This window comes from Spea bombifrons, chromosome 2 (genome assembly GCF_027358695.1).
Source record: "Spea bombifrons isolate aSpeBom1 chromosome 2, aSpeBom1.2.pri, whole genome shotgun sequence".
NCBI classification, from domain to species: domain Eukaryota; kingdom Metazoa; phylum Chordata; class Amphibia; order Anura; family Pelobatidae; genus Spea; species Spea bombifrons.
Genome location: NC_071088.1, coordinates 342,020 through 366,191, shown reverse-complemented (window position 1 = coordinate 366,191; position 24,172 = coordinate 342,020). Strand labels below are relative to the sequence as shown.

The 24,172-nt window shown below is 52.1% G+C and overlaps 1 protein-coding gene across 1 annotated transcript; it reads right to left on the bottom strand.

Moving 5' to 3' along the window:
• Positions 1-375: 375 nt before the first annotated feature.
• On the bottom strand, positions 376-22,980 carry TRAPPC10 (trafficking protein particle complex subunit 10). The gene is made up of 23 exons (XM_053456853.1): positions 22,823-22,980; positions 19,425-19,506; positions 19,185-19,320; positions 11,691-11,887; positions 11,407-11,602; positions 11,003-11,114; positions 10,647-10,894; positions 10,416-10,562; positions 9,890-10,004; positions 9,295-9,371; positions 9,127-9,218; positions 8,753-8,893; positions 8,324-8,436; positions 6,141-6,664; positions 4,731-4,872; positions 4,422-4,580; positions 4,036-4,244; positions 3,329-3,429; positions 3,008-3,125; positions 2,593-2,763; positions 1,261-1,432; positions 986-1,177; positions 376-884 (listed from the first exon to the last, which is right to left on the bottom strand). Exons 1-23 carry the CDS (start codon positions 22,914-22,916, stop codon positions 643-645), a joined length of 3,780 nt encoding a protein of 1,259 aa, XP_053312828.1. The 5' UTR covers positions 22,917-22,980; the 3' UTR covers positions 376-642.
• Between the last annotated feature and the right edge of the window lie 1,192 nt (positions 22,981-24,172).

Here is a 24,172-nt window from a genome sequence, read left to right as displayed (position 1 = left end):
AATAACGACACAGACACTCTGGTAAAACTGCTCTATTTCTCCCCCTTGTGGAAAGGTCCCCTCGGTGTAACATTTGCCCCCCGGGGTATATTACAGAGTCGGCACGGCGCGATCCGGGGCCCCTGTAGCAGCAGAGGAGTGTTAGCAGCGGGCAGTACCCAGAACACGCCCAGTCATCGAGCGGCAGCCAACCAGGAGGAGGAGCCTCCGCCGCCACCAGCCAAACAGGAGGAGGAAGAGCCGCCGCCGGCCAATCAGAGGAGCCTCCGCTCTACAGTCCGGTAGTAGAGGCTAAATCGTGGACTCTGCCTCCCCATAACACCCAATATTCCAGTTTGCCCCCCCCCCGATAGCAGTGGCCCCTGGGGATGGATTCTGCCCAGAAGCAGTAAGAGTAGAGCGAGCGGCGCACGGATCCGCCTCCCTCCCTTAATGATAAAGGGGCCACTGTCCTAACCCCAGGTGCCCGTCACACCCCAGTCATGTGCCGCAGGGTGCCGGATCCGGGGCCCGCAGCGTTCCAGTCACAGTTTTCCAGTATATCCCATCATCCTCGGAAAGTCCACAGGGGCAAATCCCAGTCCCAAATCCGTCTATACATACATAATACATGTTTGGCTTTGCCCCGCGTGGGGCACCGGGTCATGTGACGTTGACCTCAAGCACGTGTTCGTCCGAGCTCGGAATAACCAGGATCTGCCGCCCAATACTGCTGTTGCTGACCTGCCCGGCGTGGAACGGCTGCAGCCGTGGCATAGGAAGTCCCTTCTGCTCCTTAGAAGAGCCCACGGGCCCAGGAGAGAGGCTGCTGCTGCCCTGAGATCGGCCCCCGGGCCCTTCGATTGGATCCTCCACAGATACGGAGTCATTCTCTATCCAGCTATCTGCGGACAGAACGGATGGATAGTGAGGAGAGCGGCTAACAGCGGCTGCCACAGTCCGGCGCGGCAGGAGCGAGTCGCCACGCAGCGTGAACTTTACTCACCGGCGTCCAGCTGCTGGGAGTGGGAGTGGTGGGGCAGATATCGGAAAAGGCGCACGTCGGGGTACGGGAGGTACCCGGCAAACAGCGGCATCACCTCCATCCGTACCGTGTGACACGAGCCCCGCCGCACCGGCATCAACACCACGCCGGAGCTCCGTCCGCAAACGGCCCAGTTACTGCCGCCGTCCACCACTGCAAAACACGGGCCGTGAGCACGAGCGGGATGCTGGGGGGGGGGGCACCCGTCACTCACCCGTCACTCACCCGTCACTCACCCTGATAAAAGAGCTGGGAGCTGCTGTACCCCTCGCAGTCTGTGAGCGTCTCCTCGGCCTCCAGGCGGTCGCACAGCCGCGTGACGCAGACCTCCAGGGAGCACAACGCGCCCGTCTTACAGAACGGGGCATCGGGGGGAGGCGAGATCTCGGCGCGCACCGTGTACAGAGTCTGGGGAAGGAACACGGACCGTCACATACATGTTCCACGGAAGGGCCGGTCCAAGAGATAATGCCCCCCATTATCTACCCTTCCTCCCCTCCCTATTATCTACCCTTCCTCTCCCTCCCTATTATCTACCCCCCCCACACACTTTGTACTTGCCTTTCAGCAGTCCTGCGGCGAGTCTCCCTGCTCTGCCACGGTGCCGGCTTGTAATGCTGAGAGCTGGAAATGACGTCATTACAAGGCGGCACCGAGACCGAGCTAGAGGGCTCGCAGAGGAGAGGGGCGCTGAGCGGGTACCGACAACTTGGTAAGCGAAAACCACCCGGCGCCCCTCTTGGGGTGGCAAAATGCCACCTCTTCAAAAGTGCCGCCTGGCGCAATTGCCCCACTCTGCTTCGTGGTAGGGCCGGCCCTGTTCCATAGCGGGGGGGGGCGGTTGGGTTGGGGTGGATAGGCTGCAGAGGAGGTGGTCGGGGCATAAAGGGCGCAGCCATGTAATAGTTTAACCCCTGGCCAGGACATCAAGGTATCATATGGACACGCCACAAAACACCCCCCTCTGCAACTACGCACGCTCCGTCCACCCCCCTCCGCAACTATGCACGCTCCGTCCACCCCCCTCCGCAACTACGCACGCTCCGTCCACCCCCCTCCGCAACTACGCACGCTCCGTCCACCCCCCTCCGCAACTACACACGCTCCGTCCACCCCCCTCCGCAACTACGCACGCTCCGTCCACCCCCCTCCGCAACTACGCACGCTCCGTCCACCCCACTCCGCAACTACGCACGCTCCGTCCACCCCACAACTACGCACACGCTCCGTCCACCCCACTCCGCAACTACGCACGCTCTGTCCACCCCACTCCGCAACTACGCACGCTCTGTCCACCCCACTCCGCAACTACGCACGCTCCTTCCAACCCACTCCGCACGCTCCTTCCAACCCACTCCGCACGCTCCATCCACCCCACTCCGAAACTACGCACGCTCCATCCACCCCACTCCGCACGCTCCATCCACCCCCCTCCGCAACTACGCACGCTCCATCCACCCCACTCCGCAACTACGCACGCTCCATCCACCCCACTCCGCAACTACGCACGCTCCATCCACCCCACTCCGCAACTACGCACGCTCCAGCCGCCGTCACAAGCCACTCACAAAGAAGTTCTCCAGGTGGAAGCTGTAGGTGAAAGGCTGGAGATGCTCACAGGGCTGCAGATCGGGCACCGGAGAGAAGCCGACAGAGAAGTGAATGGGCAGGAAGGCGGGCATGTGCTGGCGCCACGTAACCTCCCACACGAAGAACATGCGCTGCTGACTCTGGATGTCCTGCAGGAACAGAGAAGACATTCACTCGCTACTAACAGGAAGGGTCACACGGCAGTTGGCCAGGTGGGTAAAGGGGGCAGTTGGCCGGGTGCCTGGTGGGTAAAGGGGGCAGTTGGCCGGGTGGCTGGGGGGTAAAGGGGGCAGTTGGCCGGGAGCCTGGTGGGTAAAGGGGGCAGTTGGCCGGGTGGCTGGGGGGTAAAGGGGGCAGTTGGCCGGGTGCCTGGCGGGTAAAGGGGGCAGTTACCTGGATCCCTGCCGTGTGCAGGGGAAGAAGCTGCAGGTCTTGAGTGGAAGTCAGGTGGCTGTCAGACAACCGGAAGCCGAACGCGCAGAGATTCTCCACGCAGACCTGAATATATTTCCTGGAGAGAAACAGAGACTTTGAGCTGGAACACAGGGCCACCTGCCCTCCCCGGGGGCGGAACACAGGGGCCACGTGCCCTCCCCGGGGGCGGAACACAGGGCCACGTGCCTTCCCCAGGGGCGGAACACAGGGGCCACGTGCCCTCCCCGGGGGCGGAACACAGGGCAATAGAGGGGGGGTTCAGGGTTATTTCACACTCACCTAGTCCCGGAAGACAGCAGCTTGTGTTGGGCTTTGAGAGGGAGGTGGAAGGTCAGGCTGATGATGGTCGAGTAGATGGACCACGGACAGTCAACTGACACCTGTGACATACAACAACCACGTGACGTGCTGAGTGAACCAATGGACTCTGCGGGCGGTCACTACCCTGCCGCCTCCCAGAGGACTGATGATCCTCCCCAATGATTAAGGCTCCTCTCCAAAAGACTGGGGCTCCAAACCCACCCCCTGCCCTACACCTTGTGCGTGCCAACAACCGTCCCTCCTCCCTACACCGCGAGCGTCGACACCCACCGCCAACACCTGTCCCCATCCTACACCGCCAGCGTTGGTACCCGCTCCCATCCTACACCGCCAGTGTTGGTACCCGCCCCCATCCTACACCGCCAGCGTTGAAACCCGCCCCCATCTTACACCGCCAGGGTTGAAACCCGCCCCCATCTTACACCGCCAGCGCTGAAACCCGCTCCCATCCTATACCGCCAGCGTTGATACCCGCCCCCATCCCACACCGCCAGCGTTGAAACCCGCCCCCATCCTACACCGCCAGCGTTGATACCCGCCCCCATCCCACACCGCCAGCGTTGATACCCGCCCCCATCCCACACCGCCAGCGTTGATACCCGCCCCCATCCCACACCGCCAGCGTTGATACCCACCCACATCCTGACAGACTATGTTCTGCTCACCCTCTGTTCACATGTGTTACTCTTGCACGAATCTTGCGTCTCCCTGCCCCCTCGGGGCAACTCTCCGTTTAGCAGCCTCCCCCCTTCTGGCAGCAAACACACCACATCCAGTTCAAACTCCATGAGGTGATAGGGAGGAGCGGGGGGCAAACAGATGCTGGTCACCTTCTCCGAGCGCTGGATGCGTAATGCACCGTGATGCACTTCCTCTGTGGCACAAAAGATTCCCAATAAAACCGCAAAACAGAACAACTGCGGGGGGCACAAGCAGAAGCGGGGGGGCACAAGCAGGGGATCATGGGGACAAGCAGAAGAGAGCTGCCTGGTGGTCACAGGGCAAGGCCGGGGGGGGGTTGCTGCCCGGTGGCCACATTGCGGGGTCTCACCGTGACTGTTTCTATAAATGGCCGCCATGGGGCTGCCTCCTCCCAGGACGTGCATACTGTCGGCGTTGCTGAGCTGCAGGGCGTCCCCCTCCTTCACGCTGTAATGGCCGCTTGTGACTGTAAACTTCAGTTTCTGTGGAACTCCAGCCAGGAGGCAGTCTGGGACAGGGGCAAAAAAGACAAAGGGCAGTTTGACACCAGAGGGTAGTGTGATCGCCATATCCCTGCGTTCCCTCTATGTTATGGTGCATCCACTCCCCTAGTGTGTAAACCCTTTGTGGCCCCTGTGGCCCCCCCCACATCACTCACCACTCAAAGGCTCCACTGTCAGCTGAGGCTCCTGAGAGTAAACGTCATATTGCACTATGGGGTAAATATGGGGCAGCAGCAGGTTAATATCGCCAACGGATGCCGTCAGCTGCCGCAAGCTGTAGGTACCGGGTTCCTTAGCCTGGAAAAACAAGGAGGTTACGGGGTCTCCATCAGATAAACCGAGATCTCACGGGTCGGCTGAGTAACTGCACAGGGCCCCAAAACACATGCGCAACCAGAGCAATGAAACGATCCAAACGAGACAAAAAGCACGAAATTCCACTCTGTGCTGCGCCCGACAGCCTGTTACCCATAGACCCCCACTCTGTGCTACGCCCGACAGCCTGAACCCATAGACCCCATACTGTTCTGCCCCGACAGCCTCTGCCCCATACACCCCATTCCACACTCCCCTCGACAGCCTCTGCCCCATAGACCCCATTCTGTGCTGCCCCCGACAGCCTCTGCCCCATAGACCCCATTCTGTGCTGCCCCCGACAGCCTCTGCCCCATAGACCCCATTCTGTGCTGCCCCCGACAGCCTCTGCCCCATAGACCCCATTCTGTGCTGCCCCCGACAGCCTCTGCCCCATAGACCCCATTCTGTGCTGCCCCCGACAGCCTCTGCCCCCGACAGCCTCTGCCCCATAGACCCCATTCTGTGCTGCCCCCGACAGCCTCTGCCCCATAGACCCCATTCGGTGCTGCCCCTGACAGCCTCTGCCCCATAGACCCCATTCTGTGCTGCCCCCGACAGCCTCTGCCCCATAGACCCCATTCTGTGCTGCCCTCGACAGCCTGTGCCCCATACACCCCCATTCTACACTGCCCTCGACAGCCTCTGCCCCCTAACCCATTTCCCTGTTACCTGGGCATGAAAAGTCTGAACCCATAGACCCCATACTGTTCTGCCCCAACAGCCTCTGCCCCATACACCCCATTCCACACTCCCCTCGACAGCCTCTGCCCCATAGACCCCATTCTGTGCTGCCCCCGACAGCCTCTGCCCCATAGACCCCATTCTGTGCTGCCCCCGACAGCCTCTGCCCCATAGACCCCATTCTGTGCTGCCCCCGACAGCCTCTGCCCCATAGACCCCATTCTGTGCTGCCCCCGACAGCCTCTGCCCCATAGACCCCATTCTGTGCTGCCCCCGACAGCCTCTGCCCCAGACAGCCTCTGCCCCATAGACCCCATTCTGTGCTGCCCCCGACAGCCTCTGCCCCATAGACCCCATTCTGTGCTGCCCCCGACAGCCTCTGCCCCATAGACCCCATTCTGTGCTGCCCCCGACAGCCTCTGCCCCATAGACCCCATTCTGTGCTGCCCTCGACAGCCTGTGCCCCATACACCCCCATTCTACACTGCCCTCGACAGCCTCTGCCCCCTAACCCATTTCCCTGTTACCTGGGCATGAAAAGTCAGCTTGTTTATCCCCGGTTTTAGGGTCACGTCGCTGCACCTCAGGGCGTGAGCTCCATCGTCCACGCTGACGACCGACTGCCTGTCCAGCGGGGATGGTGTGGATGATGCCTGCGCGTCCTGCGGCCGGATCAGCATGTGCACGTTCCTGCAGATCACGCCGGTGCTCGCCAGTCCGCCTTCCGACGGACTCTTCTCATACATCTCCGAGAGCTCTAAGACAGGCGGCTGGCCCCGGGCTCCCGGGGCCCCCTCTGTCTGGAAGGTGACCGTGCCGCCGGCGGGCTTGTGCCGCATCAGCCACTGAGCAGTCTTGCGGTAGCTGTTTTTGTCGAGACTGTAGTGGAAATGTCCGGTGAGATGGTCGAGCTGCAACGGCTCTGGCATCCGACTCAGCAGGGTCAGCTCCATGCGCAGGGAGCCGCCGACATGGACCACGGCCGTGGCGGGTTCAAAGCGCAGAGATACGAGCTCCGCGAAGGAGCCCAGAGGGAGGCAAAGCGGGGCACCTACAGGGACACAGAACAGGCACCGGTGAGAGGCGAGATCTGGGCGAGTCCACGTGATTTAAGCCAATCACACACGGGCATACAGCTCTGTCAGGTGACCAGCGGCAACCGCCTCAGCCATCACTGAACCGGCGATAACTCCACGTCAACAACACGCGTCTCATATCAAGAACTCAGTCACGTGGAGTGCCAAGCAGGGCCGGCCTTAGGGGTGTGCGAGCGGCGCTCAGCTGTGAAGCGCGCACTGCGGCAGAGCGGGAAGCGGTTCAGTGAATATATGGATTGTATTAAGCGCTGCGTAAATTGTTGGCGCTATATAAATAAAACATAATAATAATAATAATATTAATAATAACTCTGGAGCTCCTCCTGCAGGTACTGCATCCAACCATGCAAGGTCAATGGAGCCCAGCTCACTAACCAGTGATGAGTTAAAATGACAATTTTTTTTTTGAAATTATATATATATTATATTATTATTGTTCAAAAATGTTACAAATTTTTTTTTTTTTAAATATGCTAACATGTAAAAATCTCCACTGTCACCAAAAAAAAAAAAAGTTTTCAATAAGCAAGTCCTACAATTCTTTATCTTCACAAAAATTCCAGCATGGAAAGAGTTAAAATATTGGCATTACAAATGCCCATAGGGTGTCTAGTATTAAAAAGTTGATGGGGTAAATTGAATATGGGGGCAGTAGGATCAGACGTCTAAATGGCAAAAAAATACACACCTCACAAAGGCGGCCTTTTACCTCCCAAATAACCCAACAAACCCATGCATGTGGGGTATCACTGCGCTCAGGAGATGTTACTGAACACATATCGGGGTGTTGTGTGACACGGACATATACCAGGAGCGATAAATTTATACCTGAAGTACAACGTGTGTTAAAAAAATACAAAACATTTTGACCACCATAAAGTTTCACAAAGGCTGGTGGTAAAATCAGTGCATAGAAAGGGTTAAAATACCAGCATTTCGGATACCTTGGGGGTGTCTAGTTTGAAAACATTTATGGTTTGATGGGGTAAATTGTATTGGCCGGCTTCAAAGATTCCCGAAATGGCACATGGGGGGAAGAATTACCAGATTTGGAAAAATGGTTTTGAAATAGCAAAACGCTACCTGTATTTATTGCCCCATAACGTGCAGAAAAAAGCAAAAAAAAACATAAAAACATTGGGTATTTCTAAACTCAGGACAAATAGTAGAATCTATTTAGCAGGTTTTTTCATTAGTTTTTGCAGATGAGTAAAAGTTTTTTGTTTAAAAAGTGCGAAAAATTTATTTTTTAACAAAAAATACCCATATTTTATCATTTTTTTTTATAGTAAATTAGATGATATGATAAAAATAATGGTATCTAAAGAAAGCCCTGTTTGTCCTGAAAAAAACAATATATAATATGTGTGGGAGCACGAAATGAGAAAGAAGAAAATCACAGCTAAACAGTAACACTGAAAAACGTTAAAAGAGCCTCTGTCCCACAATATACTACGAGTAAGAACCCCTACTGTCCTTAAGGGGTTAATGAAAGCTAGTTGTTTGTTACAAGATTTCTTTCCTTTCTTTTGTTTTGGGATGGGGCGCGCCAGAGGAGTGGGGCGTCAGAGAAGCAGTCCGCACAGGGCGCCAGAACACTTAAGGCCGCGTACCTGTGCTGGTCGGACTCTGCTTGGCGAACGCCAGGAGTTCCTGACAGTATACCCGGCGCTGCTCGTGAGACAAGTTCCCGTCGGCCGCCAGGAGACAGCAGGTCTGGAGGTATCTGCCAAACGCTGAGGAGCTCAACATCTACAAATAAAGTGACGCTTACTGGAGCAGTGGGAGATGCCCCCTGCCACCGCCGGCCACAGGGAAATGCCCCCTGCCACCACTGGGAGATGCCCCCTGCCGCCACCTACCGCCACAGGGAGACACCACCTACCGCCACAGGGAAACGCCCCCTGCCACCGCCGGCCACAGGGAGATGCCCCCTGCCACCGCCGGCCACAGCGAGATGCCCGGTGAGATGATCGAGCTGCAACAGGGAGACATGGCATCTCCCGGTGGCCCCTGTGCCCCAAGGAGTAGACAAAGGATACGGTTGCGTTTGCGCCAGGCGCCTCTGACAGTCTGCCAGCTGTTTGCGAGTGTGCGTGAGGGGCAGAGACCAGGCCTCCGACTGATACATCTGCAGCGCCCCCTGCAGGAACGGCTCGGCCTTCTGTGGGGACGACTTCCTCCTGCAAAGGAAAATCCATCTTAGACACAAAAGACAGGAGTGGGGGGGGGTAGGTGTGGAGCGATATGGGATGGAGCAGAGGGGGGAGATGGGATGGAGGCGTGGGGGGGAGATGGGATGGAGGCGGGGGGGGAGATGGGATGGAGGCGGGGGGGGAGAAGGGATGGAGGCGGGGGGGGGAGATGGGATGGAGCAGGGGGGGGAGATGGGATAGAATGGAGACGAGGGGATTACATGTAGAAATCGGCCAAATCCTTCCCCACGAGTCGTGCCGAGCGCGTCCGGCCGATGCTGTTGTACATCTCTATGGTGGCGTGAGAGAGATCCTGCAGGAGACACGAGGGACAATAATGAGACAGCTTAGCGGGCGCGGAGACCACGCAGACAGCAGACGAGACCCACCAGGTAATGCTTCTCGAAGGCTTCCTCTGACGACAGAGCCTCCTGGAGCGTCTTATATGGGCTCTGGGCCGCATTGGCTGCAAGGAGATCAGGAAGGAAGGGGTTAAAAAGCTCGTCGGAATATCCGTGCAAACAGCACCGCGGCATATTTTAGCGCTTTCCAGCTGACGCCGTGATAAAATCTCTGCATTCTCTGTGATTCGGTCTCTGCCCCCCGTGGAGGTATAAAGCCGGTAAGGGGAGTATTTAGTCAGCGTTGATACCTTTTATTTGGTCAACAAAAAATATACATTATGTAAGTTTTAGAGGCCTTGGAGGTCTCTTCTTCAGAGACGGAGCTTTAAATACATTTTCTCCGTCGACCCAACAAAAAGGTAACAGCCTGGACGTGCTCTCTTTTGGTGGAGACCCGCGTGGCGCATGCGCTCTCACAGAGCTGAGAGACCAGGGGTAACTGATCACCCGCAGCACTCCTATACGTTAAGGGGAGGGGGATGTTTGGGGGTCCAGGGTTACCGCCTGGCAGCAGCTGTCTGCGCTCCACATTATTACCTGCCCCTCCACTAATAACTGCCTAAATGCCCCCCCCAATCACCTGTCTCTGGTCTCTCTGCCCCGAGTCCAGCCAGTAAATCCACCGTCCGCTGGAGTTCTTCAGAACCGGGACCGCTCTCTGACACCAACCCGCAGAGAGACCCGAGGGACCGGAGCTGCGAGACAGGGGCAGAAACATTAATCACCCAGCAGGGGCAGCACCGCCACCCCACTCAGCATCACCAAGGAGGGGCAGCAGCACCCCCACCCCACTCAGCATCACCCAGGAGGAGCAGCAGCACCGCCACCCCACTCAGCATCACCCAGGAGGGGCAAACAACACTACCCCACCCCATTCAGCATCACCCAGGAGGGGCAGCACCCCCACCCCATTCAGCATCACCCAGGAGGGGCAGCACCCCCACCCCACTCAGCATCACCCAGGAGGGGCAGCACCCCCACCCCACTCAGCATCACCCAGGAGGGGCAGCACCCCCACCCCACTCAGCATCACCCAGGAGGGGCAGCACCCCCACCCCATTCAGCATCACCCAGGAGGGGCAGCACCCCACCAAGCATCAGCTTACCTTTTCCGTTGCGTAGCTCCACAGCCCAACAGTGTGAGCGACGTTGGCCTCCATCTGCGCGCGATCGCAGCACCCCTCAATCCTCTGCAGAACCTCCAGGCAGCTGAGGAACACCCAGCAGTCGAGGGCCCCCGGGGGGACGGACACCTGTAACAGAGGTGCGCTTATTTAACTCGCTCTGGCGGCTCCCATGGAGGGCTCTGCTGGGACTCGTTCTACCCCCCCCCTCACCTCCAGCAGGCGCAGCTCCTGCACACAGTTATGAAGCAGCTCCAGGGCCCGGCCGGCCACCTCCCAGGGGCGCTGGAGGAAGAGGAGCAGAGTACACTGACGGGAGAACAGGTAGCTGCGCAGCTCCAGCAGGTTCGCTCGCCTCTTCTGGATCAGGTCCCTCTTCTCCATGTCGATGGGCTTCCGCAGAGCGAGACCGTCCCAGCCGCGGACCGGCTGGCAGAACGAGCTCAGCCAATTGGCACCGTCTGAGAAGGGAGAGCAAAGGGTGACGGGTGTAGCTCCGGCATCCAGATACCTACGTGGTGAACCCGCCAGGGGGCCTCCACCAGCCCGGGGGCCTCCACCGTACTCACCGCCAGCACCAAAGTTCAGCACATACTGAGAGAAGAGAGCGTCGAGCTCGTCGTACTGAACTAGAGCATCTTCAAACTGCTGCAACATCTCAAACACGAAGGCCAGCTCCTCCTGGGGATAGCGACACCAACAGGTCAGTGAGGGGGCACGAGTGCGACACCAACGGGTCAGGGAGGAGGGCACGAGTGCGACACCAACGGGTCAGGGAGGGGGGCACGAGTGCGACACCAACGGGTCAGGGAGGGGGGCACGAGTGCGACACCAACGGGTCAGGGAGGGGGGCACGAGTGCGACACCAACGGGTCAGGGTGGGGGGCACGAGTGCGACACCAACGGGTCAGGGAGGAGGTATGAGTGGGAGCCAACGGGGCGGGTGGGATTTGGTCAGTGATGGGGACGGTACCTGCACCATGAAGTAGTCACAGAAGCTCCAGCCCGGCTCCGTCCTCTTCTCCCGCAGAGTCCTCATGTCGTCCTCGAATCGGCCCAGGTTCCTGGTGAAAGACGTCAGGAGCAGCGTGCGCAGCTTGGCCAAAAAGAGGAACCAGGACTCCTGGGAGCGTGCCGTATCTTTAAGGGGGTCGACCAGCACCATGCACCTGCGGGAAACACGGGACCTGACGTATTCGGACCGCGCACCCCCTGCTCTCTACCCTCAGCCCGTCTGCTGCCCTCCACCCCGCTCACCTGTCACTCTGCTTGTTGCAGAAGTCGCTCCGGATCTTGTCCGCGATGGACGTCCGTGGGAGGATGTTGGTTTTATTCTTTTTCTTGGCTTCGCTCTCCACCACCACGATCAGCCAGTCAGTGGAGCTGTGGGCGCGCAGGGCGTTCTGCCACTTGGTGATGTCATCCTTCGTGGTGGCTTTATACACCTCGGTGTCCTGCAGGGAGCAACAACAGGACCGGAATCTAAATCCAGGGGAAGGCGGTTTGTATTCAGCATCAAATGTGGGATTCAACATGGGATCCCCCCCCCCACCTTCCCAAGCTCTTCCTGGTCCACTGCCCCCCTCCTGCTCCTGACTGTCCAACCAGCACCCCCTCCTCCCTGACTTCTGCCGGGTCCACTGCCCCCTCCTCCCAGGCTCCTGCCGGGTCCACTGCCCCCCCCCCCTGTCTTCTGCCTGGTCCACTCCATGGTTTGGATCACTACCGGGGCTTCTCTGCCTGGGTCCGGCACCGGTCACACGTACCCAGAGGGCATCTACAATAGCGGTTACCTTCCTGGGGCATTTGGCCCCCTTCAAGTCATGCTGGGGATCTTAAAGCTCAGCTGGAAAGTGTAAACGGCCTCCCCACCGACGACGAGACAGAGCGAGAGCGCTCACAACAACAAGGAAATCCTTCAGAGAGCGGCGCGGGAACGATCCAGAAATAGAGTCCTCAAAGGGTTAACGAGCAAGCTGTGCAGTTACCGGCAGCGACCCAGAGTACCCCTCCTGAATACCCCCCTGCGTGTCTCCTCTCTGCTCCGTGTAACACGTTACCCACACGGCTCTCTCGGGACGCGCTCTCTTTATAACACGCCTCGCTCTGAGCGTGACGGATGTAGAGTCCCGGGGCAGGACGGCTCGGACGTCACCGCGTGTGTCACTGAGACGGGAACAGGAGGGGCAGCAGGGGCAGGAGATCACGAGATCCCCGCCAGCACAGACTGCACTCCCACAGAGACTCGACCCATTCCGACCCCTAACAGACTGCGGGAATCCCACACTGCCCGGGGGTGTAATTACCCCATACAGGGTCCGTACCGACCCCTAACAGACTGCGGGAATCCCACACTGCCCGGGGGTGTAATTACCCCATACAGGGTCCGTACCGACCCCTAACAGACTGCGGGAATCCCACACTGCCCGGGGGTGTAATTACCCCACACAGGGTCAGTACCGACCCCTAACAGACTGCGGGAATCCCACACTGCCCGGGGGTGTAATTACCCCATACAGGGTCCGTACCGACCCCTAACAGACTGCGGGAATCCCACACTGCCCGGGGGTGTAATTACCCCAGACAGGGTCCGTACCGACCCCTAACAGACTGCGGGAATCCCACACTGCCCGGGGGTGTAATTACCCCACACAGGGTCCGTACCGACCCCTAACAGACTGCGGGAATCCCACACTGCCCGGGGGTGTAATTACCCCATACAGGGTCCGTACCGACCCCTAACAGACTGCGGGAATCCCACACTGCCCGGGGGTGTAATAACCCCATACAGGGTCCGTACCGACCCCTAACAGACTGCGGGAATCCCACACTGCACGGGGGGGGTTAATTACCCCATACAGGGGCCATAGCAAACCTAAACAGACTGGGGGAAATCGCACACTGCACAGGGGAGGGGGGCTAGCTAATTACCCCATACAGGGGCCATACCGACTCCTAACTGACTGCGAGAATCCCACACTGCACAGGCGAGGTAATTACCCCAATACAGGGGCCATACCGACCCCAGACTGCAAGAATTCCACACTGCACAAGGGGGGGGGTAATTACCCCATACAGGAGCCCTACTGCCCCTAGGCTGTGGGAATCACACACTGCAAATGGAGCTAATTAGCCCATAAATGTGCCCCTCTTAATCCATTTTCAGTGCTTAGAGGTATCCGTATCCCATGGAAGCAGCCATCTTTACTCCCTGTCCTCAGGATCTGCAGGATTATTACTCCCCATCGCCACTTCCCGCCATGGTTACTTGCTTCTAATATAAACTTTTTGCTCACTGATAGTCGGTGCAGAGTAACTACTTCCACTCTGAGCATTACCCCACGAGCGCAATTCCCCCACAGCAGCCAATCACAGACAGGAAAGCGTCTTCATTAAAATACACGGAAAGCAGAACACGTGGAGGGGGGATCTCTCTAACCAGCCCAACATTAAGGTTGCCATCCAAACGCATTGGGCACACTGTTAGTTGCCCAGGGGGGCAGCGTTCTAGGGGCCCCATGGTGAATCACACAAAGCCCCTAACAGTATAGATTCTATAGGGGAGGGTCCAGCAGAGAGGCCGCCTCCCCTGGGCCGCTCTTCAGGGGAGTGCCGAGGCAGCCGCACGATTGTGATCTCCCCGTGGGCAGTGCGCACCCAGGCACCATCAGCGCTGGTCTGCGGAGGAGGTGTCCAATCAGCAGAGCTGGTTGGGGAGATCACAATCCCCCTCTAACCGGCCCAACAGGGAGCGTGGGGTCTGTCAATTCACTTTACTGCTTCCTTATCACTACGGCCGGCAAATCGCGGGGGAGATGATGTCCTACCCCCGCGCTCTGCACCAATAACAATGGAGTGACAGACCTCCCACCACAGGATGGAGGATAGAAGATGATGGAAGATAAGAAAAGAAAGATGGGAAGAAAGGGGTGTAAGGGCTATGTATATGTATATGTGTTTGTAAGCTGGTGTATGTGTATGGGTAGCGTGTGTGTGTATGGGCAGTGTAGGTATTTGTATGTGTGTATATGTGTGTGTGTAAAGGCAGCGTATGTGTACATGCGTGTTAATGGGCAGGTGTGTGTAAGGGCAGTGTATGCATATATGCATGTTAATGGGCAGGTATGTGTAAAGGCAGCATGTATGTGTCTGTTTATGGACAGGTGTTTGTAAGGGCAGCATGTATGTGTGTGTTTATGGACAGGTGTGTGTGTAAAGGCAGCATGTATATGTGTGTTTATGGACAGGCGTGTGTGTGTAAAGGCAGCATGTATATGTGTGTTTATGGACAGGTGTGTGTGTAAAGGCAGTGTGTATGGGCAGGTGCGTGTAAAGGCAGTGTGTATGGGCAGGTGCGTGTAAAGGCAGTGTGTATGGGCAGGTGCGTGTAAAGGCAGTGTGTATGGGCAGGTGCGTGTAAAGGCAGTGTATGTGTGTTTATGGACAGCCGTCTGTAAGAGCAGTGTATGTGTGTGTGTTTATGGACAGGTGTGTGTAAGGGCAGTGTATGTGTGTTTATGGACATGTGTGTGTGTAAAGGCAGCGTGTACGTGTGTGTTTATGGGCAGTCGTGTGTAAGGGCAGTGTATGCGTATGTGTGTGTTAATGGGAAGGTGTGTGTAAAGGCAGTGTTTATGTGTATATGTGTGTTTATGGACAGGTGTGTGTGTAAGGGCAGCGTGTATGTGCAGTCACGTGTAAGGGCAATGTATGTGTATATGTCTGTTCATGGACAGGTGTGCGTGTGTGTATATGTGTGTTTATGGGCAGTCATGTGTATGGGCAATGTATGAGCATGGGTGTGTTCATGACCAGTTGTGTGTAAGGGCAGTGTGTGTGTATATGTTTGTGTAAGGGCAGTGTATGTGTATGTGTATATGTATGGGAATGGGCAGGTGTGTGTAAAGACAGCGTGTTTGTGTATATGTGTGTATTTGTGTTTAGGGACAGGCCTGTGTAATGGCAGTGCGTTTGTGCAGTCATGTTTACGGGCAGTTGTTAGAAAAATGCTTATGTTACCATAAATATTATTGCTGACAAAGACAGTAGAAAATGTCTAGTCTATGATATATCACGAGTTGCGCCAACATATCTACTAAGAGGTGTAACCTGCTTAAAAAGTAACCAATCAGAATGATGCATGCTATTAGAAGCAGATAAGAAATATAAGAAGTTATATAAACCATGTAATCCAAATACGTAATTAGACAACGCTTCGACTTTTGTGTGTTGTGTGCCTTGTCTCGATTTTGCGCATAAATAAAGGAAAACTTTTTCTGAGGAGAATTCGACCATTAATTCAACGAACATTTTGGTGCCCTGTGTGAGGAGGTCCTGACCGGAGACGGGGACGACGGTCCTGAGGAACCGCACCTCAAGAATCTGCATCTGGGGTAATAAAAGTCCTCCAGCTAAGATTGCTGTTAACTAGAGGCACTTCGCGACATCGTCCCTGAAACCGGCAGCGTCCTCCTGAAAATTTAGTGCGGTCTTCTCTTCAGAAATGTAAGTAGAATAATATTTCTGGGAAATATTATAAGAGGTCAAAGTCTGTCAGGGACTACTGAAATAAATAACTGCGTATGTATTCGATAATGAGATATATTACTTGGAGTACTGAGGCTGATCAGGAGAAATGTGCACAGGTAGTTAGTCATTATTTTTGTGATAGCGAGTTGTTGTTTGTAATTGTGACAATACTGTTGATGTTGGTTGTGGCTTGTTTTATTGTGAAAGAGTATCACAAGACCTTAAAGAGAAAAGCTCTTATGGTCCAGGGACAGCTATACCAACCCATGTCACAAATCTTGTCTGAATGAATCTATCTGTGTGAATGACTGTTCAGGAGTCCTTTACGGCAAACGAACAGTTAATAAGGTTGTCGTTAATACGCCCCCCGGCATTTGTGAGAAGCTCTCTGTGATCAAGTGCTGGGATTGCAAGTAAACAACTTCGCTGCGAGAGTGATTTTCCTGCCTTTACTGTCTAGGAACGGTATCTTATAAATACCAAGAGCTCTTTGTTTAACCCTGTCCAGATGTGGTATCTTATAAATACCAAGAACTCTCTGTTTAACCCTGAGTTGACGGCCAGGTAGGATGAAGGGGTGGTGCCTGCTTATAGTTTATTGGGTAGTGACTGATGCTATTTCTTTTTTTAATTAAAAATGCTGAGTGGGATGAGAACAAGAAGGTGACCAAATGGGAAGATACCAAAGCACAAAATCTGAGCAGGAGATAGTTCTATTGAAATTGATCTGTGCAAATTCATTCATTGTAAAAATATTGGGCAAGCAATAAACTATGCTAAGGCCAATGTATATATATATATATATATATATATATATATATATATATATATATATATATATATATATATATATATATATATATATATATATGCTGGATGCCCGAAAAGCCCCCTGGAGAACGAAGTATAATATTATGTCTTGGTTGGGATTATGCTATGTGGACAACAGCTAGTCGAGATTGGGGATATAATATGCCCAGGGCAAGAGCGAGTAAAATCAAAATCTGTAAAAAGATTAAGATCTGAATGTAAAACCTTTAATAATTGTAATAAATTGTTCTTTAAAGGAACCTATGAAGACGGATGAGAGACTATATACTATAGGTGTGGGTTTCCAATAGAGACCCGCAGGGAATTTTCTTTTTGTCTTTTCCAGAAAATAAGGTCCAAGCAGAAAAAGAGTTTCAGATCCAGGAAGAAAGATTTATCGAGGAAATTGAGACAGGGGTAATTCCGTATACCAGTTTGAGTTCTATTGATCAGATTGCCCTGGAAGCAGGATTTCATGGAGATAACGTTTGGTTGGAATGGCTTCGATTTACTGTAAAGAGTCTAAACAAAGAGAATTGTATAGTCTGCGCAGAAGCCCGTCCGCAGGTGGCTACGGTGCCATTTCCATTAACAAAAGAGAATGATCCAGTCGGATTTGACTGCATAATAAAGCTGTTTGATAAGACTTATACCCCACCTGGAAAGGAAACTTGTTATATATTAGACTTGTTGTTTCCCAAGGTTAAGAGACCCCAATTACCTCCAACAGTGCAAATATATGGGGGAAATTACACCTGTGTGGAACTTCGGGGTAATAGCAGCTATTTTGAGCATAAAGATTTGTCTTATTCACTGTGTGTCGAGATTTTTCCCACAGGACTGCGACAGCCAACCCAGATGAAAGCAGATATTTGGTGGTTGTGCGGAGACTGGAAAATAAGACCTTTCATCGATCCAAGAGGAAAAGGAAAATGTGCTATAATACAACTCTTTGTATCTATAAACCTGTTAACTTCACAGAAGAAGCCAAAGTCAAGGAAAAGGCGACCAATACAACCACAAGGATTGCTTGATGATCGAATATATATTGATGAAATTGGAGTACCACGAAGAGTTCCAAATGAGTTCAAAGTCCGAATCCAAATTGCTGCAGGTTTCGAGTCGATCATTTTCTGGTGGAGTACAATAGCAAAAAAATGTGGACTGGATAAACTACATCTATTATAATCAACAGCGGTTTGTGAATTATACTCGAGATGCTATTAAAGGAATACATGAGCAACTGGATGCGACCTCCCTTATGGTCTGGCAGAATCGAATGGCCTTGGACATGCTATTGGCCGAGAAAGGGGGCGTGTGCAAGATGTCCGGGAACCAATGCTGCACCTTCATACCAAATAACACCGCCCTTGATGAGAGCATCACCAAAGCCCTCGATAACATCTAACATCCTTATCAAATGAACTTGCCGAGAATGCAGGAATACATAATGTGTTCATCTCTTGGTTAGAAGGATGGTTCGGGCGATGGTCGGGAATGATAATATCCGGAATAATTACTATCACTATAGTATCCGCAGTATTGATATTCGGAGGATGCTGTTTTATTCCATGTTGCCGAGGATTTCTTTTGAATAAGACAATTGATAAAGCTGTAAATCAGACTATGTACTCCCTGATCGACAAAGAAGAATGTGATCAATTATTAAGAGTATCTGAGACTCTATATATTAATGACGTTGTTGACATGAAAGATGAATTATCAGTGTTAATGACTGATACTGAAGATGAGGAGTCTGATATTGAATAATATTTTGATAAACAGGAGGGAAATGTTAGAAAAATGCTTATGTTACCATAAATATTATTGCTGACAAAGACAGTAGAAAATGTCTAGTCTATGATATATCACGAGTTGCGCCAACATATCTACTAAGAGGCGTAACCTGCTTAAAAAGTAACCAATCAGAATGATGCATGCTATTAGAAGCAGATAAGAAGTATAAGAAGTTATATAAACCATGTAATCCAAATACGTAATTAGACAACGCTTCGACTTTTGTGTGTTTTGTGCCTTGTCTCGATTATGCGCATGATCTAAATAAAGAAAAAACTTTTTCTGAGGAGAATTCGACCATTAATTCAATTAATTAACAGCAGTGTATGTGTATATGTTTATGGACAGGTGTGCGTAAGGGCAGCGTTTGTGTATATGTGTGTTTATGGGCAGTAGTGTGTAAAGGTAGTATGTATGGACAGGTGTGCGTAAGGGAAGTATGTGTGTGTTTTTGGGCAGTAGTGTGGAAGGGATCAGCCCTCAGTAACAGGTCTCAATAACTCAGCATGGAGAAGGGTTATAACCTCTGATACCCCAACAGACCACCCCCGGCTCCAAGTAGTCGCTAGCGCAGGCCCGCCAGCCCCGAGACGGCGCTAGCCCGTCAGTACTCACGCAGCACTCCGTCCAGTAGATGTGCAGGAACGGGAAGGTGAGGAGCGCTTTGTTTCCTTCTCTGGGTAAAAGTTCTTCTTTGAACTGAACAAAATTTGACTCAAGGTGAATCATTTTAGGAGCGCGACCGTAAGCCCTGTGCAGAGGTGGAAAGCAACAGGTTAAGCAGAGAGAGGAAAACAGATAAAAATACAGAATGAAAACCTGTGAGAGGTAAAGGAGTAAATGTAAGACCCTCACCTCCGCCACTCCATGGGCTCCCGGGGTAACTGCTGGGTCAGCGTTGAATAGACTGCAGTGAACAAGGTCTGGTCCCCGGCACCTGAAACACACAAAGTCAGCATCAGAAATTCTCGGGATAAAAAGAACCATAATCTCATCTATAAAACCTGCTTCACCCCCATATATTCCTCATATTATATATTATATACTCTCCGGCCCGTATAACTAATCCCGTCCTTATAACCCGTTATATCCCTGTATATTCCTCATATTATATATTATATACTCTCCGGCCGTATAACTAATCCCGTCCTTATAACCCGTTATATACTGTATATTCCTCATATTATATATTATATACTCTCCCCCCGTATAACTAATCCCGTCCTTATAACCCGTTATATCCTGTATATTCCTCATATTATATATTATATGCTCTCCGGCCGTATAACTAATCCCATCCTTATAACCCGTTATATCCTGTATATTCCTCATATTATATATTATATACTCTCCGGCCCGTATAACTAATCCCGTCCTTATAACCCGTTATATCCTGTATATTCCTCATATTATATATTATATACTCTGCGGCCGTATAACTAATCCCGTCCTTATAACCCATTATATCCCTGTATATTCCTCATATTATATATTATATACTCTCCGGCCGTATAACTAATCCCGTCCTTATAACCCGTTATATCCTGTATATTCCTCATATTATATATTATATACTCTCCCCCGTATAACTAATCCCGTCCTTATAACCCGTTATACCCTGTATATTCCTCATATTATATATTATATACTCTGCGGCCGTATAACTAATCCCGTCCTTATAACCCGTTATATCCCTGTATATTCCTCATATTATATATTATATACTCTCCCCCCCGTATAACTAATCCCGTCCTTATAACCCGTTATATCCCTGTATATTCCTCATATTATATATTATATACTCTCCCCCCGTATAACTAATCCCGTCCTTATAACCCGTTATATATCCCTGTATATTCCTCATATTATATATTATATACTCTCCGGCCGTATAACTAATCCCGTCCTTATAACCCGTTATATCCTGTATATTCCTCATATTATATATTATATACTCTCCGGCCCGTATAACTAATCCCGTCCTTATAACCCGTTATATCCCTGTATATTCCTCATATTATATATTATATACTCTCCGGCCGTATAACTAATCCCGTCCTTATAACCCGTTATATCCCTGTATATTCCTCATATTATATATTATATACTCTCCCCCCGTATAACTAATCCCGTCCTTATAACCCGTTATATATCCCTGTATATTCCTCATATTATATATTATATACTCTCCGGCCGTATAACTAATCCCGTCCTTATAACCCGTTATATCCTGTATATTCCTCATATTATATATTATATACTCTCCCCCCGTATAACTAATCCCGTCCTTATAACCCGTTATATATCCCTGTATATTCCTCATATTATATATTATATACTCTCCGGCCGTATAACTAATCCCGTCCTTATAACCCGTTATTTCCCTGTATATTCCTCATATTATATATTATATACTCTACCCCCGTATAACTAATCCCGTCCTTATAACCCGTTATACCCTGTATATTCCTCATATTATATATTATATACTCTACCCCCGTATAACTAATCCCGTCCTTATAACCCGTTATATATCCCTGTATATTCCTCATATTATATATTATATACTCTCCGGCCGTATAACTAATCCCGTCCTTATAACCCGTTATATCCTGTATATTCCTCATATTATATATTATATACTCTCCAGCCGTATAACTAATCCCGTCCTTATAACCCGTTATATCCCTGTATATTCCTTATATTATATATTATATACTCTCCGGCCCGTATAACTAATCCCGTCCTTATAACCCGTTATATCCCTGTATATTCCTCATATTATATATTATATACTCTGCGGCCGTATAACTAATCCCGTCCTTATAACCCGTTATATCCTGTATATTCCTCATATTATATATTATATACTCTCCCAGCGTATAACTAATCCCGTCCTTATAACCCGTTATATCCTGTATATTCCTCATATTATATATTATATACTCTCTCCCGTATAACTAATCCCGTCCTTATAACCCGTTATATCCTGTATATTCCTCATATTATATATTATATACTCTCCGGCCGTATAACTAATCCCGTCCTTATAACCAGTTATATCCCTGTATATTCCCCATATTATATATTATATACTCTCCCCCCGTATAACTAATCCCGTCCTTATAACCCGTTATATCCTGTATATTCCTCATATTATATATTATATACTCTCCCAGCGTATAACTAATCCTGTCCTTATAACCTGTTATATCCCTGTCCTTATAACCCGTTATATCTGCAGTGAATATATCCCCCACCCCCATAGTACAGCACGGACAAAGCTGCGTTGGGGCAATTGCGGTGTATACGGCTCAGCGCGCGGGGGTATTTGTTGGATACGTGGCTCGGCGCGGGGGTATTTGTTGGGTACCTGGTTAGGCGCGCAGGAGTATTTGTTGGGTACGTGGTTAGGCGCGCGGGGGTATTTGTTGGGTACATGGCTCAGCGCGGGGGTATTTGTTGGGTACGTGGTTAGGCGCCCAGGGGTATTTGTTGGGTACGTGGCTCGGGGGTATTTGTTGGGTACGTGGTTAGGTGCCCGGGGGTATTTGTTGGGTACGTGGTTAGGTGCCCGGGGGTATTTGTTGGGTACGTGGTTAGGCAAGCAGGGGTATTTGTTGGGTACGTGGTTAGGTGCCGCGGGATATTTGTTGGGTACGTGGCTTGGCGCGCAGGGGTATTTGTTGGGTACGTGGCTCGGCGTGCGGGGGTATTTGTTGGGTAAGTGGTTAGGTGCCCGGGGGTATTTGTTGGGTACGTGGTTAGGCACGCAGGGGTATTTGTTGGGTACGTAGTTAGGTGCCCGGGGGTATTTGTTGGGTACGTGGTTAGGCACGCAGGGGTATTTGTTGGGTACGTGGATCGGCCTGCGGGGCTATTTGTTGGGTACGTGGTTAGGTGCCCGGGGGTATTTGTTGGGTACGTGGTTAGGTGCCCGGGGGTATTTGTTGGGTACGTGGCTCAGCGTGCGGGGGTATTTGTTGGGTACGTGGTAAGGCACGCAGGGGTATTTGTTAGGTACGTGGCTCGGTGCACTGTGGGGTAGGTGACACCGGTGTGTTGTATAATAGAAGGTAACATGTAATGTATAGGGCGGTTATGTCACTGTAGGGGCTATATGGTATATAGGGTTCTTGCAGTGTAAATACGGGGTATACGGCCGGTACAGGGTCTCAGGGTATAGCGGAAACACCCGGTATATACGGGGGATGCACAGGAGCTGCCGCCCTGCCCGCAGGCACCGGACTCACAGGTTACGATTGGCTTGTTCTCCATGGTGTAGACCACCCCCGGCTCCCCGGTTCCGCTCCCGTTACCGGTGTCCCCGGGCCCCGCCCCTTCCATGGGCTCCGGTCACCAATCCATCCTCGGGTTCGCGGACAGCAGCAATCACTCACTTCCGGCTTCCTCCTTACCCCAGAGGAACCACTTCCGGGGCAGGATGGTCGAGACGATTGGTCACATGCGCAACTGCAGAGTGCAGCCACAGAAAAAGTCACTATTGGCTGGATGAAGAGGGGCGCGTCTTTGATCGCTGGGCGCTCTGTGCCATGATTGGCCAAAGATGGACAGACGTTTTCTGCCTGAGGCTAGTGCGGCCATATTTGCTCTGGGCTTGCCAGTTCTGTCAAACGTGACGGGAAGGCCCTAACCTCAGTCCCGGGGCTCCGTGAAATGACGTTTCAACGCTGAGGCCTCAAAGGATTAACGCGCAGCCCCCTCATACCCATTCCCCCCCCCTGCTGCAGGTTACAGAGTTACCCCATTAAAGCATGAGAACCCACCGGCTATTAAGCTTTCAATAACCCTGGTGTCAAAACCCAGAGAATTCTACCCAAGACTGGGGTAATAACCCTGAGAATCTGTAAATTCACCCCGAGAGTGGGGTAAAACCCTGGGAATCTGCCCATTCCCCCGAGACTGGGGTAAAAACCCTGAGAATCTGCCCATTCACCCTGAGACTGGGGTAAAACCCTGAGAAACTGCACATTCACCCCGAGACTGGGGTTAAACCCTGAGAATATGCCCATTCACCCCGAGACTGGGGTAAAAACCCTGAGAATCTGCCCATTCACCCCGAGACTATGGTAATAACCCTGAGAATCTGCCCCGACACCCCGAGACTGGGGTAATAACCCTGAAAATCTGCCCATTCACCCCGAGACTGGGGTAAAAACCCTGAGAATCTGCCCATTCACCCTGAGACTGAGGTAAAACCCTGAGAATCTGCCCATTCACCCTGAGACTGGGGTAAAAACCCTGAGAATCTGCCCATTCACCCTGAGACTGGGGTAAAAACCCTGAGAATCTGCCCATTCACCCCGAGACTGAGGTAAAACCCTGAGAATCTGCAAATTCACCCCGAAACTGAGGTAAAACCCTGAGAATCTGCCCATTCACCGCAAGACTGGGGGGTAAAACCCTGAGAATCTGCCCATTCACCCCGAGACTGGGGTAAAACCCTGAGAATCTGCCCATCCCCCCCCCAAGACTGGGGTAAAACCCCTGAGAATCTGCCCATTCACCCAGAGACTGGGGTAAAACCCTGAGAATCTGCCCATTCACCCCGAGACTGGGGTAAAACCCTGAGAATCTGCCCA